Below are 18,338 nucleotides of genomic sequence, written 5' to 3' on the forward strand. Positions count from 1 at the left end.
AACGTACGTGCTCACCACAAACCTGGACCGGACCGCGGGGCTGAGGTGGGGATAGATATATACCGACCTTAGACCACAAAGCCTGATCCGGGTTGCAAATTCCGTGGTCGTATGTAGCAGGGTCGGGACTGGAGAAGGCAGGATAATCCGTGGATAAGCCGGGGTCAGGATAGGAGAAGGCTGGGAAACGATATCCATGCTGGGGTTCGACAATAGGACGCTTGGACCAAGGTGCTCCAACGAAGACAGGAACAGGAACGGGGAATCCAATGCACCAGCACAAAACAGCACCCCCTAGCCAGGTACAGCTGTGAGTAGTGGAGACCACTGCGAGCAGGATATTGCAGCAGGCAACAGGAACAACGATGCAGGCCTCTGCAGGAGAGATAGAGGATCCAGTACATCAGCACAAACAGCAGCCCCTAGCCGGGTACAACTGTGAGTAGCGGACGCCACTGGAAGCAGGAGATTGCAGCAGGTATCAGGAACAACGATGCAGGACTGGAAGCAGGGCACAGGTACTGCAGACAGGACAAGAAACACTGAGGCTTCAGTGTAACCGCGGCCGCGCGGTGGGGTCTGCCAGTAACTGAGAACTATGACAAGAAGGCCAGGCAGGCCATACACAGGCTGTGGCAAACACAGTTACTAAAGAAAGTCTATGTCTAGCAACTTCCTGGTGGGCGGGGCAGGAGTTAAATAGAACAGACAGCCAATGAGACAGAGCTGCAAATGTGGCAACAGAAGCAGGCTGCAGTCTAATTGCAAAAGCAGCTGATTCTTGTTTGCAGGTTCAAGGGAGAGTTTCCTAGAAGCTGCAAGGTTCTGTAAGGACAAGGTTTCAGCAAAACCCAGAAGCGGATTCCTTACACACATCCCTTTTCCTGTTCGGGTCCTCCGGTTTTGGGCCCAGGGCTTTATGCGCCCTTTCTATTTTCATATCCCATTCCTCGATGGCAAGATCAAGGGCAGGTGCAGTTTATTCAGGTAAGGATAAAGTTCTTCCGTCGAAACAGACTACGAGATATTTCTAATCCTTATTTTCTGTCTCCTCTATATATTCTCTTGGTCTTCCTGAATGTTTTCTAACACTCTTCTTTCTTCAGCCAGCTTAAAGACGGCATCATCTGTCTTGACCTGGAGCTGGAGGGTCTCCTCCATTTTCTTCTCCAATTCAGTTGTGCGCTAAGTTAAGAAGGGATCTCTTTTTTGAACTCTTTAACAGCTTTCTGTATGTCCAATTGAAAGGAGTATTGAATCTTTTGTAATAGCATTTCCGTAAACTCTCATGTAACCCCCCGACACTCCTCTCTCTCCACCTCAGGATCGGACGCTGCACGTGGTACGCCTTCTCTCGAGTCGCCAATGTCCAGGTCCACACTTGCATCAGGATGGGTTCTTCTAAAAACATGAAATCTCTTGGATCTTTTTTTCATACTTGAGTGGCATGCTGGATCGTACCCACACCTTTCAAGGCCATGTTTGAGTTAGTTTGATAGGGTTTTTGAGTTGTGTTATTTAGTTTAGCTATGAAGGTCTCTGGAGATCCCTCGCCAGACCTCAATGCCTGATGATGTCACGTGCATCCATCTGTGGAGATTTGTGATATATATTAGAAATATTTGCACCTTTGTTACAGTATATATTAGATCTTTGCACATTATCATATTAGTTCTTTTTAGATAGCTATTTTACAGTAGGGCTACGAATACTTATTTTTGAAGAAGATTAATAAGGCTGATGGTAAGTTTGTTTTGCATTTATGTGGCAGGCTGATCTGTCATCTGGATGTTTATTGAGATAACGATGGACTGTTTTGACCGGATGGATGTATTATGTGATCTGCTCCTGGATTTATTTAATGTCACTATCCAAGATGGGGTGGAAAGGGTCCCGCCTGGAGGTTATGGGGCTAAATTAAGGGTCTGTTAAATATCCATGGCGGTGGTGGCTGTTTAGTTGGTTAATTGCAGGGTAACCTGGCCAGCAGAGGTCCTTTGGGAATAGTTATGACATTTATTGGCGAGTGGACAAGGATCATTATGCGTCTCATCCACGCTGCTGATGATTAATCACCTGAGCGGCCAGTGATCTGATCCAGGCCATGATTGAGCACTGTGGATTATAATAGTTGGTTTGAATCTGCCAGAGATTTTGGTAGCTGCATTTCTATTATCTTGGTCATTTTAATTAAAGCCATGGCTATTCCAACCTCTATACCTTTTCTGTGCGCGTTTTTTATGTAAAGATTATGTTCTGGGTTGGGGGAGGAGGGGGGGTGATAGCTGCATTTATATCTCTAAGGTCAGTTAAGTCTGGTATAATACAGTATTGATGATACAATGTGTTCTTGTGCAGAAGCTTTTGAGGCTGAGAGATCTTTTAATCTGATCACTTCATATTCAGGCACATTTGGATGCTATTTTTTATTTTTTTTGAAAACACAATAAAGCACCTTATTCTATAAAGTACGAATAACATAGAGCTGACGCTGTTGCATGGAAAGCCAGCTAAAGTAAATGGGAAGCCTCTATTCACACTCTATAGAACTAGAACCAAATAATAATTTCTATCAATACTTTTTACAAATGTGATTTTTTCACATGATAAAGAGACCTGTGCAGACTTAAAGATTACACAGATGAGAGCAGTGCACTATTGATATGTTGTTTCATCCCAAGGTATCACAGCCAAATAATTATCTTACAGATGCAGCAACGAGAATAAGAACTCTGCCTGGGTAGATTCTGGGGCAGTCTCACAGAAATGTTGAGGCAATGATGAGGCATTTACTGTGAGACTGCCCCAAAATCTCCCAGGAATTTCTCAGGTAAGTGTTCTAATACTGGTAGCAGCATCAGTACAGATGTGAGTGGCCACTACAGATATTCTGTTATATTATCTAATTCCCTCCTCTATTCCCTTAACCTATCTCTATACTTGTATTTGTATATTTACACTTGGATTTGTTTGTATTCACATGCATAGCAATATTGAAATAATATGCAATTTTCTTCCATCATGATATACAGTACTAGTGTAATCTGCTTGTAATATGATCTTGTGTTTGCAGTATTGTATGGGATCTGTAGGTGATTTTCTTCCACTGTTCTTCTTAGAGTATTACATTTTTGCTGTACAAACCTATCTGAGACATGTCAATGTGACCACAACTGCTATTTTTATTTGTTTTATAAAAGAATAGTTCTTTCAAAATTATAATATACTGTATAAAGATAAAATAAGAAAAAATATAAAAGTGTATGATATCAGTTTTTTGTGTGTTTGTTTGTTTTCCGATTTGATAACATGCAGAATAGTAGTTTGATAATGTTGCATATTCAGATGTTGTGTCAGTGCTTAATATTGTTGTTAATATTTGCAGATAAGCTATGGTGCAACAGATCCCCTGCTAAGTAACAGAGTTTTATATCCATACATTTTTCGAACACTTCAAAATTACCATGTTCATTATTCTGCTATAACAAAGTTGCTGAAATACTTTGGGTGGACCTGGGTTGGAATTATTACATCAAATGATGACACGGGAGAGACTGAAAGTCAAGTGTTGTCAAAATATATCATCAGTCTTGGAATCTGTGTTGCTTTCAAACTTAAGATAGATCATGTTATAGATACAAGTGAAGAAGCGATTAAAAGAAGACACAGTGAGATTATTCAAAATTCCTCTGCCAGAGTTATTATACTTTGTGGGAAAGTTTCTTTGAGTTTTGCTTACGCAATAGGAAAAATAGCTGATATTCTCAGGGAAAAGACTCTAATCCTTCCTCCTGCCTGGGCCTTTAACAAGTTTTTGATAGGTATTTCCAGAGAAGCATTTAATGGTAGTTTGGCATTTGAAGTTCCTAAATTAATGAATCCAGGAATGGAGACTTTCATAGAGAATGTCCATCCTTCAAAGCACCCAGAAGACATGTTACTTGAAGATATTTGGATGATAGACCATTCATGTTTTTCGACAAATTCAGCAAAGAATCGTTTCTATGAATCCCTTTACCTGATATCTTTTCGGAACTGCACTGGGAAGGAACGTATAACAGATCTTCCGAGTTTTTTGTTTGATGAAAGTGCAAACCATGTGTACTTTGCAGTATATGCCATGGCTCATGCTCTTAACAGTATGCATTTGTCTCTTAGTAGACAAACTCCTGAAAGGAACATTAAAAGTTATAATTACAGATATCAGGTAAATATAATTGTATTGTATTGTATGTATTGTATGTCTTAATTTATATAGCGCCATTAATGTACATAGCGCTTCACAGTAGTAATACATGTGGTAATCAAATAAATAACAGATAATATAATGCAGATAATATATGGAACAACACTTATAGAATAATACCATGGGCTTCACTGTTTATTGCTATGACCATGGCCTATGGGACATTATTTAAGTAATAATCCCCGAAGAACAGGGCATTACTGGCCAATAATGCCCTGGCTGGAAGAGTTGAAGGCCCGAGGCGAAGCCGAGGGACTTTAACCCAGCCAGGGCATTATTGGCCAGTAATGCCCTCTTCTTTGGGGATTATTACTATTATAGGCTAAATGTAGGCTTTTTTTTTATTCAATTTTTCATAAAAAAAGATAGATTTTTGTAGTCATTGATTTTTATCAGTGTATATACCTGTGTATGAAAAGTAGTAAAGTAGAAGATGAGAGGGCTGAGGGGCGGGAGAGAAAGAGGTTTAGGGGGGAGAGATGTGTAGGTGGGGAGAGAGGTGAAGTGGGAGGGGAAAGAGAGAATTGGTGGGGGGGGGAGAGAGGTGAGGGGTGGGAAAGAGGGAGGTGAGGGGTGGAACGAGGGAGGTGGGGGGGGGAAGAGGGAGGTGAGGGGGGTGGAAAGAGGGAGGTGAGGGGGGTAAAGAGGGAGGTGAGGGGGGTAAAGAGGGAGGTGAGGAGGGGAAGAGAGAGGTGAGGAGGGGAAGAGAGAGGTGAGGGGGGGGAAGAGAGGTGGAGGAGGGGGGAAAGAAAGAAGTGAAGGAGGGGGGAGAGAGATGTGGTCGTGGGGGGAGAGAGGTGAGGTGTACGAGGGAGGTGAGGTGTACGAGGGAGGTGAGGTGTACGAGGGAGGTGAGGGGTAACAGGGAGGTGAGGGGGGGAGAGAGAGAGGTGAGGGGGGGAGAGAGAGAGGTGAGGGGGGGAGAGAGACAGGTGAGGGGGGGAGAGAGGTGAGGGGGGAGAGAGAGAGGTGAGGGGGGGAGAGAGAGAGGTGAGGGGGGAGAGAGAGAGGTGAGGGGGGAGAGAGAGAGGTGAGGGGGGGAGAGAGTTGAGGGGGGGTGGGAGAGAGGTGAGGGGTGTGGGAGAGAAGTGGGGGGACTGTGATATTAACTACAACGAAATAAAAGAAATACACATGAACTTACAGTAGCACAGGCAATAGATGTGGTGAGAAATATTACTTTGTTGCAAGCACCACAGTTACCAGTTGGGATATGCAGCTTCTGACAGCACTAGCAGCTGTGAGAGAGGGGGAGAGAGGCTGCTTGTGCTGCGTGTTCAGTGTGCTCAGAGAGGAGAGCAGAGCTGCTGCAGTTAAGATTTAAACTTGCCGGGTTTTTTTATCAGTGCGAGCCCCTGCATCTCCGCTTTGAGGTGAGTTGGCAAGTTGTCAAAAATTCCAGCCATTACTGAATGAATAATGCCCGAAATTATGACCAATCAGAGAGCAGGGATTTCAGTAATGCCCAGAATTTTACTGCTTTAGCCTATAATAAACATTAAACATATTGATGTAACCTGTCCCAATATTTATTTTACTATTATCAGATTCAGCCAACATATTTCTCAGCGCAGAACAATGTGGGAGGGAGGACAATAATATTGTAAGAGAGTACATATGTGTCAAGTCAAACTGAGACAATATAAATGAGGTCCTTCCCCAATGAGCTATTACAACAGGTCAGAACAGGTTTCTCACAGAATCCATTGCTAATCTCTAGCAGTGAAGGGACCAGTTATTAATTCACAAGGGGCTAGATCCTCACAAATCTGTTAAATGTTGTATTGTTTTATTACTGTCAGTGGAATGTCCTGTACTCCTCAAGGGATCCGCACACTTGCTCGACAGACCATGCAAAGAAATAAACACAAACAAACAAAAATCATAGCGCAACACTGTAGGGTGAGCAGTAATGCACTAATATATACAAACAATTAAGAATCCTAGCGACAATTAAAACAACTATTTATTAAAAAGAAGAACTATGCCAAGACAAAGGACCGCAGGTCATCTGGGACACAAAAATTGGAGCCCTACTTACAGACAGCAAGGCTTAAACTCGCATGGTAGGAACAAGTCCTAGATAGAGATGGTCTCCCTGCCGGGTGATGTCTCTGCTCCACTGCGGCTCAAACTCCAGTCAGTCCCTACGATGGTAGCCGGAACCTCTCCGGCCGTGGAGGCTGGTGTGCGGGGTCCACAGCTCTGCACCGCGTGTAGACACGCCTCACTTCCTCCTCCGGAGCAACGGGAAGTCTCTGCGCGCCCGCGCGCGATAGTACCCGTGGCCTTAAAGGGACAGCTGGCAGGCAGAATGAAAAGCAGGTCTCCAAAGCCAAATGACCTTAAACGTCCAAAGTCAATCAAACAGTGGCTGTGCCACTAGCCCTACGCGTTTCGTAGATGTCACTATACTTCCTCAGGGGCTGACGCTGTGTTTGCGGGGTTACTGCGTCAGCCCCTGAGGAAGTAGAGTGACATCTACGAAACGCGTAGGGCTAGTGGCACAGCCACTGTTTGATTGACTTTGGACGTTTAAGGTCATTTGGCTTTGGAGACCTGCTTTTCATTCTGCCTGCCAGCTGTCCCTTTAAGGCCACGGGTACTATCGCGCGCGGGCGCGCAGAGACTTCCCGTTGCTCCGGAGGAGGAAGTGAGGCGTGTCTACACGCGGTGCAGAGCTGTGGACCCCGCACACCAGCCTCCACGGCCGGAGAGGTTCCGGCTACCATCGTAGGGACTGACTGGAGTTTGAGCCGCAGTGGAGCAGAGACATCACCCGGCAGGGAGACCATCTCTATCTAGGACTTGTTCCTACCATGCGAGTTTAAGCCTTGCTGTCTGTAAGTAGGGCTCCAATTTTTGTGTCCCAGATGACCTGCGGTCCTTTGTCTTGGCATAGTTCTTCTTTTTAATAAATAGTTGTTTTAATTGTCGCTAGGATTCTTAATTGTTTGTATATATTAGTGCATTACTGCTCACCCTACAGTGTTGCGCTATGATTTTTGTTTGTTTGTGTTTATTTCTTTGCATGGTCTGTCGAGCAAGTGTGCGGATCCCTTGAGGAGTACAGGACATTCCACTGACAATTTGGCGCCAGGTTTTTCTCTATTTTATGTTATTCTGTTAGTACTGGCAGTATCACCGGGCAGCCATCCTTTATTAGAGGTTTTTTTTTTTAATATCACACTGTGTTTTACACTTTAGCGCTAGTTCACATTTATTTTCACCATTGTTTTATTACTACCATGTAACTGCATTTTTCTGTGCATGCAATGTCTTGTGTATAATGTATAACCCTGCTCACTTAATGTAACTATGTATTTGTAACCATGAACCTGGCACCATAACTCTGTGCCCAGGACATACTTGAAAACGAGCGGTAACTCTCAATGTATTACTTTCTGGTAACACATTTTATAAATACATTTATCGTATTGATAGCCGTAATGCATATCCACAAAGGTAGTTTACTTTAGAATGCCCTCACTTTATGGGGGAAAATATTGCACAACAAATTTAAATAGCTGTTACGCTTACTCTTATGCAAATCCTATGTGTCACCGGAGACCAGTACTTTTAACACTTTATACCTTCTGGGATCAATTCACTAGTCAGGACAACATTATTGAATAAAATTGGGTTTATGCAGGTAAGCCCACAGACACAGTCATACAAAAGTTGCACAAAATACAGTAAATACATACCGCCTGGGGGAGTCACTAGCCTCAACTAGATGCAGGGTGCCTGCTTCAGGTATGATTACCCTCTCCACTCTAGGTCCAGGAACAAATGGTACTCTTTTCAGGAGAGCCACACACTTTCCCTGTTGGTTTCAGCTCTATCTAATTCTCAGTACATGGCCCTGAGAACTTGCCCATGGAGCTTGGGCACGAAAACTTGCTCCCTGCCCTTATCCTTGTGTGGTCATGCTACTCAGGTACCTCTATGCCGAGTAGCCATCGGTCGCGTCACTGGAGTAAGACTGGAGCAAGTAGGATAACTTCTCAGAACTTGGCCGCATTCTCAGAACTTGGCACATTACCGGGTCTGTCTGTATAGCAATGGATATACATATCAATACAAAGTAATACAGAATTAAAACTTGGAGTCCAAAACTTGGACTCTACGTCTTGGTTTTAATACAGGCTCCTGCACTGTGTTGTTAAACCCGATTGTAGAAGTTGCTGGTGGAGCACTGATGTTACATAGGGTTGTATTATTACTCCAACACATACCGTCTTTATCCCTAGATGTGTACCCACAATACATGCACTATTTGCGGGTACAATTACAGTACTCCCGGTTTAACTGGTCAGCAACACTTCACACAGTTTTTAACTCTATTTTCCTCCCAACATCAACCCTTAAACTCCTGTTCACAAAGTCCCGGACCTGCAGCTATTTCCTATGAGGGGTCCTAAACGCACAGGACAGTCCTAGATGATAAACTCAAAGGGGACGGTTTACGGGAACATGGTTACAGAGTGTCATGGAAGAGGGGATTTGGCCTGGTATTAAAGGGGTTACACCCCATTTGGCCAGCCCCTGCCCTCACCTGGGAGGCGAGGGGTTAACAGGACTGAGGTCCAGTACTGTGTTTATGCCCCTGCTTCAGCACCAAATGTGTATCCCCCTGTGACTATGTATTTTCCCAATTACAGTGTCTGCACCAACACCTACACTGGGATCCAGTCGGGAGGGAAAGGGATAATGTTAATTTAGTGATTCTAGCCCTTTGTTCCTTTTTCCTGCATTTGCAGGCTCCATTTTGCAGTCTCTCCATAGGTCGCCATTGCAGCTTCGTGTAATCCTATGGGGATTCCGGCCCGATATCGTAGAAGACCTGCAGATGGTGCCCGAGAGGAAGAGCGGCGGTTCCCCTTTGAATGTCAATGGAGCAATATGTTTCAATGTGGATTCCTCGACTCAGACCTCCAGGAACGGGTTGGCAGCCATCCAAATCGCAGATCGCAAAAGCAAAAACTTTATCTTGAAAAGAGCTTTTATCATTCCCCAGTAAAGTTCAGGTTCAATGGCGTGGGAAACTTAGGTTCTAGGGCACCCCGGAATAAAATTCTTTTTGCCCCTAGATCCTTGGAACCCCCTCACTCGACCCCAACCAGGTCCGACAATCAATGACCCCGGTAAAGGGTCACGCTCGCTACGAGGGTCGCACCATTTACTCTAATGGCGGAGGTAACAGCCGTGAGGTAAAAACGTCAGAATGAGCAGAAACTGAGAACCCATAACTCTGGTTCTGTTCAATCTAGAGGGCTATGATTTGGTCACCGTGTAGTCATAGTTCCGGCATGATTACATGACAAATACTGACCCTCTCGGAGCAACAGAACGGAGTCAGGGTAATTGTAAAGTTTGGGTTTCTGCCATTGACGTGCATGGCAGAAAAAGCCACTTTTGTAAATGTGCTTTAAAAACTGTATTTGTGTAACTCCGGTCCGGTGGGTCGCAGCGAGTTGAAACTTGGCCACCATGGAGAGTCCCCTAAGGCATTATGGGTCTGGCAAGTTTCAGCCCGCTCGGCCCAGCCGAACAGATTATTTTAATATGTTTAGATATTAAGAAATGTACTGTATTTTGGGTCTGGTATAAAAGCCTGCGAAAGATACTGGCTTTGCTAAATGTTAATGCTCAAGGGGGCGACCATTTGTCTACAACAGACCCCCTGATCAAAGGCTTCACCCCTCTTGTGTACAATAGGGCAGAGAAATGCAGAGCTTGAGTGATTTGTAAGTGTTGTACAGTAAAACACATTTAGAGACAAAGGATTTCCTGCCCAGATACATGTCTGGTAGACTGTAAGGCACCTTTCCTTTAGTGTGGGGCTAGTGAAATGAGACCCCAGGTGGAAAAGGTGCGCATGTGCCAACTAGCTGGGGGCATGGTCCAACAATGCTTCCCACGTTTGCTGGCACAGAGGGATTGGGTGCAGGTAATTGTTAACCAATACCTAGCACCCAATGCTAAGGTATAGGGCTAGCATCCCATATAAACCAGTATAAGCCCTATACCCAGGGTTTTCGTTGCTACATCTACTTACCTGATGCCTGAATGAATTGCCAATCCTGTACCTGATTGCTCTATTGCCCAACCCTAAGTAAGTGTTATATTCTTGCATGTTATTTGTGCAATCTTGTGTGTTCACCTTCTTTAAAGAATAAACTGTATTTATTATTTCTAAGTCGTGTTCGATTCAACCCAGAGATTTTGTGTATTATTATAACCTTTCAAAAGTGTCCGTGACTCAGGGGATACATTAACATATTCTGCTGGACCCATGAGCTGACACAGATAGCCCATTACACACTTTTTTAGTGTCAACCAGCCAGGCTTCACCTTTATTATGAAGGCCAGCTACCCCTACCGTCACACTATGCTAAAAAAAAATGGTTCCTGTACCATGTGACATGACCTATTTTTCTTAAAGGATGTGACATCACTTTAAGTGATGATGTCACATCCTTTAAAACTAATGGAACATATCACATGGTACAGGAACCAATGGGATTAACTTCAATCCCATTGGCTGTAATACCATGTGATATCAGCCATGGGGTTTTAAGGATGTGACACACCTCCCTTGGAGATGACGTCACATACTTAAAAAAAGCCGGTCACATGATACAACCTCTAATCGGATTGGAGCTGTACCATCTGACCATAAAATGGGATGTCACAGGTCCTATATAAGGCCTGTTCCATTTCATTTTAGCTCAAGAAGACGACAAGGCAACTTCCGTGGCTGGATTTACCATAGGGAATGGATTACAAATGCAGAGTGTGTGCAGAACACAGCAGAAGAATGAAGGAGAGCAGGTCTGGCAAAAATAAACTCCTTAATGGAAAGCCATAAAATAGATGGTTGCAGCCCTTCTACACGTTTCGTGCAGGTTGTGCACTTTATGAAGAAGTGTCATACACCATCCACAGAACATTTAAATACAGCTGACTGCCGTTTTGGCACCAAACCAGTTACGTCACCAATTGAAATAAACCAATACGAATCGCTCCTCTGACACACGCGCCACACAATCAGGTCTGGGAGGAGCCCCTGTCACATAGCACAGCCAACCCACGGCCCCAGGGAGTTACACTCACCTGTAACCTATGGCAAACCAAGCCATGTACAATAAGAGACTCCTCTCCGTCCCGTCGGCTCGCGCATGCGCAGATGGACGAGGCTTTATCTAATAATCAACTCCCCTCCGTCCTAACAGCTCACGCATGCGTGGACGGATTAAACACTACCATAGCCCCTCATGCTGACAGCAGGCGCGCGCATCCACAGAGTGCAACAAAGCAATCAAGTGAATAAGCGCACGCAGCTTCCAGCACTTTGAGCCACAGGAGAGAAAAAAATAAAAAATATATCAAACAAAAACAAAGGACTAAAATTCTGCAGTCAGCAAAAATACAAGACATAAAATGAAAAAACTATCTAATTCTTAAAGAGACAATTAAAAAGTATATTCCTATACAAAATGTAAAAACACATGTGCCGTGGGTTTGCTGTGCTATGTGACGGGGGCTCCTCCCAGACCTGATTGTATGGTGCGTGTGTCAGAGGAGCGATGCGTATTGGTTTATTTCAATTGGTGACGTCACTGGTTTGGCGCCAAAATAGCAGTCAGCTGTATTTAAATGTTCTGTGGATCGTGTATGACACTTCTTGATAAAGTGCACAACCTGCACGAAACGCGTAGAAGGGTTGCAACCCTCTATTTTATGGCTTTCCATTAAAGAGTTTATTTTTGCCAGACCTGCTCTCCTTCATTCTTCTGCTGTGCGCTGCACACACTCTGCATTTGGATTCTCCTGACCTGGATACAGCTGCACACTTTGGAGAGAGCTGCTGGGGGACTTGTGAGTACGTTTACCTGGGGCCAACCCAATGAGGAGGGGGAAGTGTCTCCGCACACGTACCCCCACCTTCAGGGTGTTCTAGAGCCCTGCCTTATAGGTTTAGTACTTTGATTATCATTTATTATTAATTTCCCAGTGTTTTCCTCTCCTCCCTTTAATATATGGATATAGGTCCAAGTATTTTGAGCACCATTTCCAATCACAGGAATGGATTACAAGTAAAGAAGATGGAGGAAAAGAAGAAAATAATTACAGAAGATAGAAGAAAGAACATTTTTTTTACCTGATGCTGATTTTCGCAGAGGATGGGGGCGGATTGCTGTGGTTGTCTTTTTTAGGTTTATTGATTGTATTTTTTTCTTTTTCTTTTGATTGCCCATTTACTGCTAATGTATTTATCTGTGCCCCTTTAGTGTACAGATAAATACAGTGACAGGCAATGCATTTTTTGGTAAATTCCTGTTTTGATTTGATTGTTATTTTTTCTATTTATGTTTTTTGTTTTGACTAAATGGTTAAGTATTTGGATGGCTTCTTTATATTACATTTTTGGATTGGTTAGCGGTTTTATTTCTTTAATTCTTTTGTTGGTTATGTGTTTATTTAATTGTATTATAGTATTTTGGGATAACATAATTTTTATTCCTTTGCTTTTTTAGTGTTGATTAATTTTATTGATGTGTAGTTGAGGCTTTTTTAGTTCTTTTATTCATGCAGTGTTTAGGTGCTTGTTTATTTCTTTAATTGTTGTGTAATTTTGTTCTTGATGATTTCTTTTATAAGTTGGCCATTGACATCTATAGTGCCTTATCATGTCCATATTATATGGGTGTAGCCTGGTCCCCTTTGGCTCCCCGGTTCCCCGTTCCTCTTCCCCTTAAATTCACCAGTGAGATGGCAGTTGCGGGGGTGAGCGCATCTCTCGTTGGAGTCAGAGGCACAGAGCCGCCATCTTTGTTATGTCCGCGCGGGTGCCGAGGCTCGCACATGCGCAGACGCGGCGGCCAATATAGTGAGCGCGAAGGGGCACAGATGGTGCTCCATAGTGCAGGGACTCCTCAAGGTCACACAGGCATAGAAGAGAGCAGTGGCGGCCATTACAGGGTTGCACAGGCACGGCAGACATAGCGCACGCGGCCCTAACGTTAAAGAGGGCCGTAACGGACTACAACTCCCAGCAGCCTCTGGGGACTGCCCTATGATCCCTGTCACATGCAGTCAGACAGCCACTGAGACTAACAGATTCTCATGCTGCATGTGAATACAATGTTGTGTGTAGCCAGGAAGAGTTAGTTGGAGCTGGGAGAAGGGAGGGGGAGGAAGTGTGTAAGGAGCAAGTGGCTTCTTACACTAGGCCAGGTTACCCCCAGGCCCCAGCTATGCCCAACTCACCAGTATATGTGTAGCTGCTGTGTATGGAAGGCTCTAAGGTAAGGACTTTGCCCTTTTAGCAGTAGCTTAGCCAGAGAGACAGACGCTGCTGTGTGCTCTGACAAGGAGGGAGCAGTGTGACAAGTGTGTCTGGGATCAGACCTGCATCACTCAAGATAGAGACTGTGGGTGAGACTATCTGGATTGGGAGAGGACGTCATTGCTGCGGATTCAGTGTTGGACGCAGACGGGTCCTTTTCAATTGTTGCTGAACCCGGGCGCAGGAGCCCCGGGCAGGTATTTCTACAAGTGCACCAACTGTACCCTACATACCGGTTTCCTTACAGGCGCTGATCACGCCTAGTGGGTGGGTTGCTGAACAATTGGGACACTTGGGTATAGTGGTGTAAGGTTACAGCCCAGTTAGGGGCCAGGTTATAGCTGCCAGCTAGTGGCAAAGGGGGGCACAGCTGTGTTGCTGTATGTGATGTAATATTATGTGATGTGATGTTATTGTTTGGCCCATATAGTAAACAGTTACATATATATACTTCCTTGTATGTGTTTCCTATTTGTGGTTCCTGTGTCAGGGGTCATTCTATACACACTAGAATCCCTGCACAGATGGAGGCGCTATAAGAATACATTCCAGGATACACACCAGGCTCCCACTGGCGGAGGTTCAGGCCTCCTGTGAGCCTAACAGGTACTGCACCACACTAACATATTGTAACGTACGTGCTTGCCACAAACAAGGAGGGACCCCGAAACTGAGGTGAGATGGGTAACAAACTGCACCCACAGCTATGGGGACACGCCTGGAAAGTGGAAAATAGGCATCTGGAACCGTCTGGGAGTATAAGATAAAGTAAGATACTCGCCAGACGAGAAGGGAGATTCCAGAAGATAGGTGGTACCGAGAGCCTGGGGTCCAGAGCCGGGAGGTAGGTCGGAATCCACAAACCGAGGTAAAGAGGTCGGGGTGTCCAGGAGGTCAGGATACATACCAGGGGTAGAAGACCAGAGCGGATCCACAGCCAGGCCGGTTCGGTACGCAAAGGTTCACTGAGGAGAAAAAGAGACAGGAACTGAGGCAGACACGCCACAGGAAACGCTGGGGAAACCAGCGTAACCGCTACAGCGCGGTGAAGGCGAAGTCTGCCAGGAACAAGGAAAGCAGCTCCGGGGCTGCTATGCAAGAAGGCCTTGGGATGCCGGGGACTGGAAGCAGAATACAAGGCACAAGGAGCCCAGCAGGCCAAACACGGAGTCTGTGACATGCACAGTTAATTGCAACATGAATTGCAAAGTCTATGTCCAGCAACTTCCTGAGGGCGGGGCAGGCACTAAATAGCACAGGAGGCCAATCAGGCCAGAGCTGCACAGGAGGCAGCAGGAGGCAGGTGATTGCAGAAGCAGGGAATAGATTGTCTGGAACCTGCAAAGCTCCAGATGGAAGGGCTGCAGCCAAAGCCAGGAGTGGATTCCTGACACATATGTAGATTTCCCCATATGGTCCCTATCTGCGATTGGGGAGGGGGGAATAACAGTTACATGGGTATGATGTACAACTGTGCCAATGAATGGGTAAAGGGTGGGTATAGTGGCCCCGGGGTGGGTGGTTGGGCCTCACGGGTTGGTAGCAGGGGAGGGAGGTTAACCCCTTAATTAGTATTGTGGTGATAACCGCTTAGTTGATTAATGGGTTAGGGGTCATTAGATTGTTTTTTTTCTTATACTCTCGCTGCCAACAGAGGACATGAACCTGGAGTATGGCGATGAGGATTCCCTTCACCAGGGCAGGGGCAAGTAGAAGTTGTATTTACTTTATTTATGCTATCTGGCTAATGTTTGATTCAGAATGGGAAAATGAGTTATTATCCATTTTGTATAATAGTAATTTTGCCCATTACTGTACAGTATGTGTTGAGGGGGTTGTAGGGGGTAGAGGAGGTGTGTAGTAGGGTTGTTGTCTTTATTTTATTTTTTATTGAGATTAGAGGGATTAGGTAAAGGGGGTAGTTGCCCCAAGGATGAATGTTTAGGCCTACAGGGTGGGTAGGGGTACTGGTTAACTCCTTCATTTACATAGCGGTTTCCACCAAAACGAGGAGTTAGGGAACCCCCCACTAAAAAGATTCACGATGACCCACAGACGCTAACTCAAAGGGGGATATACAACTTATTCTCCTATGAATTCTGTCAATCAAATTGCTATTTTACAAAAAGGTTTATCCTTTTCCCCCACGAACCAACCAAATTTATTCGAATTATTTATAGATTTACAGAAGTTCATTTGGAAATTAATCTTAAAAAGGCATTTCCTAAAGACAGAAAAAGAACAAATGATATCGCAGTTAAGTATGCTCTATAATGCTAACCAAAGTATCAATCTTTATGATATGGACTGGAATAGTAGTGATATTACCCGGCTATAAATAGTTTGGATTTCAAAGAAATACAGGCTATTGGTGACATGGTAATTATTTTTGATGACGAGATTAATGGACCAAGAGATACAACAAATATCACACATAGTGGTCTCAAACCATCATCTCATTTTTATCCAATCCAATCCAGGGGTCAACATTTGGAACTATTCAATAATTTGGTAGAACAAGAATTTAAAAGTATCTGTGAAAATTATAAGAGAACAACAAATATAATTCCAATCTCTCTAAGACAGAGGACTTGGCCCAAGGAAGCGCAAACTTCCAGTGACAAAGGCGCTTCAGCACTGAATTCCTTCAGTATGTAAACAGAAAAACAGGACTGGATAAGGATATAGATAAACTGATTGTAGTAGTAAAGTCCACAGGTGGACCGATGATCCCTGAATGTTAAGGTGTATGGTTATGAAAACCCCATTAAACCCTCATTAGGATGGTCCCTGGACTCACAATAAGTACTCACAGGTAATGAGAAAAGTACTGACAGAGATCCCTTGAAGTCCTGGTAGGCGTACAGCCTAGTATGGAGATGTAGGTCTGAGAAAACAAAAGGAGATTCTGGCGCACAACCAAGAGTTGGTCCCAAACAGGTAGAATTAAAGATATTGCTTTATTGATCCATCTAAAAAAGTGGAGGCACACACCCTCCTACGCGTTTCGTGTTAAAAAAACACTTTATCAAGGAGTATGTATTGTATTAACCATACTTCCTTATATACACATTCAAATTGCCCATTTTCACACCACAGATGACGACATGGCCACGCCCACAATGCGTGATGACATCATGCGCCCATCGGACATGCCCCCAGACGCTCCCGAACAGACTAGGAGCACTAAACCCCACCAATGTAGCCACATGGCATGAGAGCGCTATGGAGGCAAACCCAAACCTCTGTACTAACCACTGCAGTACCACTGCTCCGGCGAGTGCGGCGAAAAAGTGAGTTTCCTTGTTCGCCGCGTCATCACCGGGGGCGGCTCACCTTGGTCAGCACGGGATCCCAAGCTCCAACCACACCATACCCTCAAGCCACAGGCACAAAAAATGGAAAATATGCCCCCCAGACACCGGGAGCCAATGGGTGCACGTCACCAGGGATGGGGGCCCGCCCCCTGATCATCATCTGTTGCTAAATGACAACAGGCAGAGTAGAAAAACGCATTACAACTTGACTAACAGTATTTACATAGCCTGTGATCATTAATTCTACTCTTATTGATGGGCAAAATAAATATAAAAACATAACAATCATACACATTGGGTGGTCATGCTGACTTTACTGCTGAAATATTGATTTTTCTCCCCCACCTCCACGGACTGCTGTGTCGAATCTGCTCATACGAACTGAAAATTTAGCATCCAGTTCCTGGCGAATCTGCTGCCGTCATTCGCGGACAAGCTACACACTCTCCCCAGAGTATTGAGAGAGGCGATCCACCCACACACCAGCCGGTGTGTGCAACTCTTTACCAACGGAGGTGAAAGTGTCAAGCTGCAGCCAGCCACTGAGGAGAGGGGATACTCTCAGATTTATCCACTGCTTGCCCTTATCATCCATCTGGTAAGTGGGCATTTCTATCATTGCAGCAGTTTGTCAGTCTCACTATACACAATTTGTTTTATTATTTTTTATGTGTCCAATGTATGTTTTTATTAAATGCTCATTTATTTAATTATCACCTGTTGATCATCTCAGCTGTTTGTCATTTGTGTTGTATGTTTTGTTTGTCACCATATCAAACAGTATTATGCTATGCACTGTTTTTATTCTTTTGAAGCACTCAGCACTTCACTTGGAGACACCTCAAGATCTGCACTACTAATAGGCTCGGCTGTTTATATCCTTTTATATTATTATTGATGTTAGGCACCTTTGATACATATTTCTTTTCAAACACACACATATACCAAAGCCTCCTGAAATAAACTGTGCAGTGATTATTGTGATTACAAATAAAAAAATTAATTAATGATTTTATACACTGATTTGCAATGTTGATTTTTTCTAGTTTTTTTGGAATTTGAAGAATCCTTCTGACCAAAAGACAAGAAAAACCCCTTTTGATATAAGGAGAAAAATGCAAACATATATATCTAAGCATGAAGATGTATCGAATTGTTAGAACATGCAATGATGGATGACATACTTATAAGGAGGAGATGAATAGATTCAAAATACTAAACTAGGACATTATTCAGTGTAAGGATTTAGAAATATGGTTTTTGAAATAAACCTTAGCCAACACTGTAAAATAATAGAGTCTTGGCAGAGGAAATTGTAGCAGAGATATTTGTATAAAAGACCGGAAGATAGTAACACAGCCATTGTTTCATGGTGAAAGCTTTCAACACCTATTTCACAAATATGAATAAAAGTACGATC

The 18,338-nt window shown here is 44.1% G+C and overlaps 1 protein-coding gene across 1 annotated transcript in view; it reads left to right on the forward strand.

Moving 5' to 3' along the window:
- The first annotated feature begins 365 nt into the window (after positions 1-365).
- LOC142465513 (vomeronasal type-2 receptor 26-like) overlaps positions 366-18,338 on the forward strand; it is a 146,359-nt gene continuing 128,386 nt past the window's right edge. The window contains exons 1-4 of the mRNA XM_075569499.1: positions 366-438; positions 962-987; positions 3,386-4,207; positions 17,304-17,516. Of these exons, the coding sequence (XP_075425614.1) occupies positions 366-438; positions 962-987; positions 3,386-4,207; positions 17,304-17,516 (1,134 nt within the window). The remainder of the gene's footprint in view (positions 439-961; positions 988-3,385; positions 4,208-17,303; positions 17,517-18,338) is intronic.

Source organism: Ascaphus truei, chromosome 1, assembly GCF_040206685.1.
Source record: "Ascaphus truei isolate aAscTru1 chromosome 1, aAscTru1.hap1, whole genome shotgun sequence".
In the NCBI taxonomy this organism is placed as follows: domain Eukaryota; kingdom Metazoa; phylum Chordata; class Amphibia; order Anura; family Ascaphidae; genus Ascaphus; species Ascaphus truei.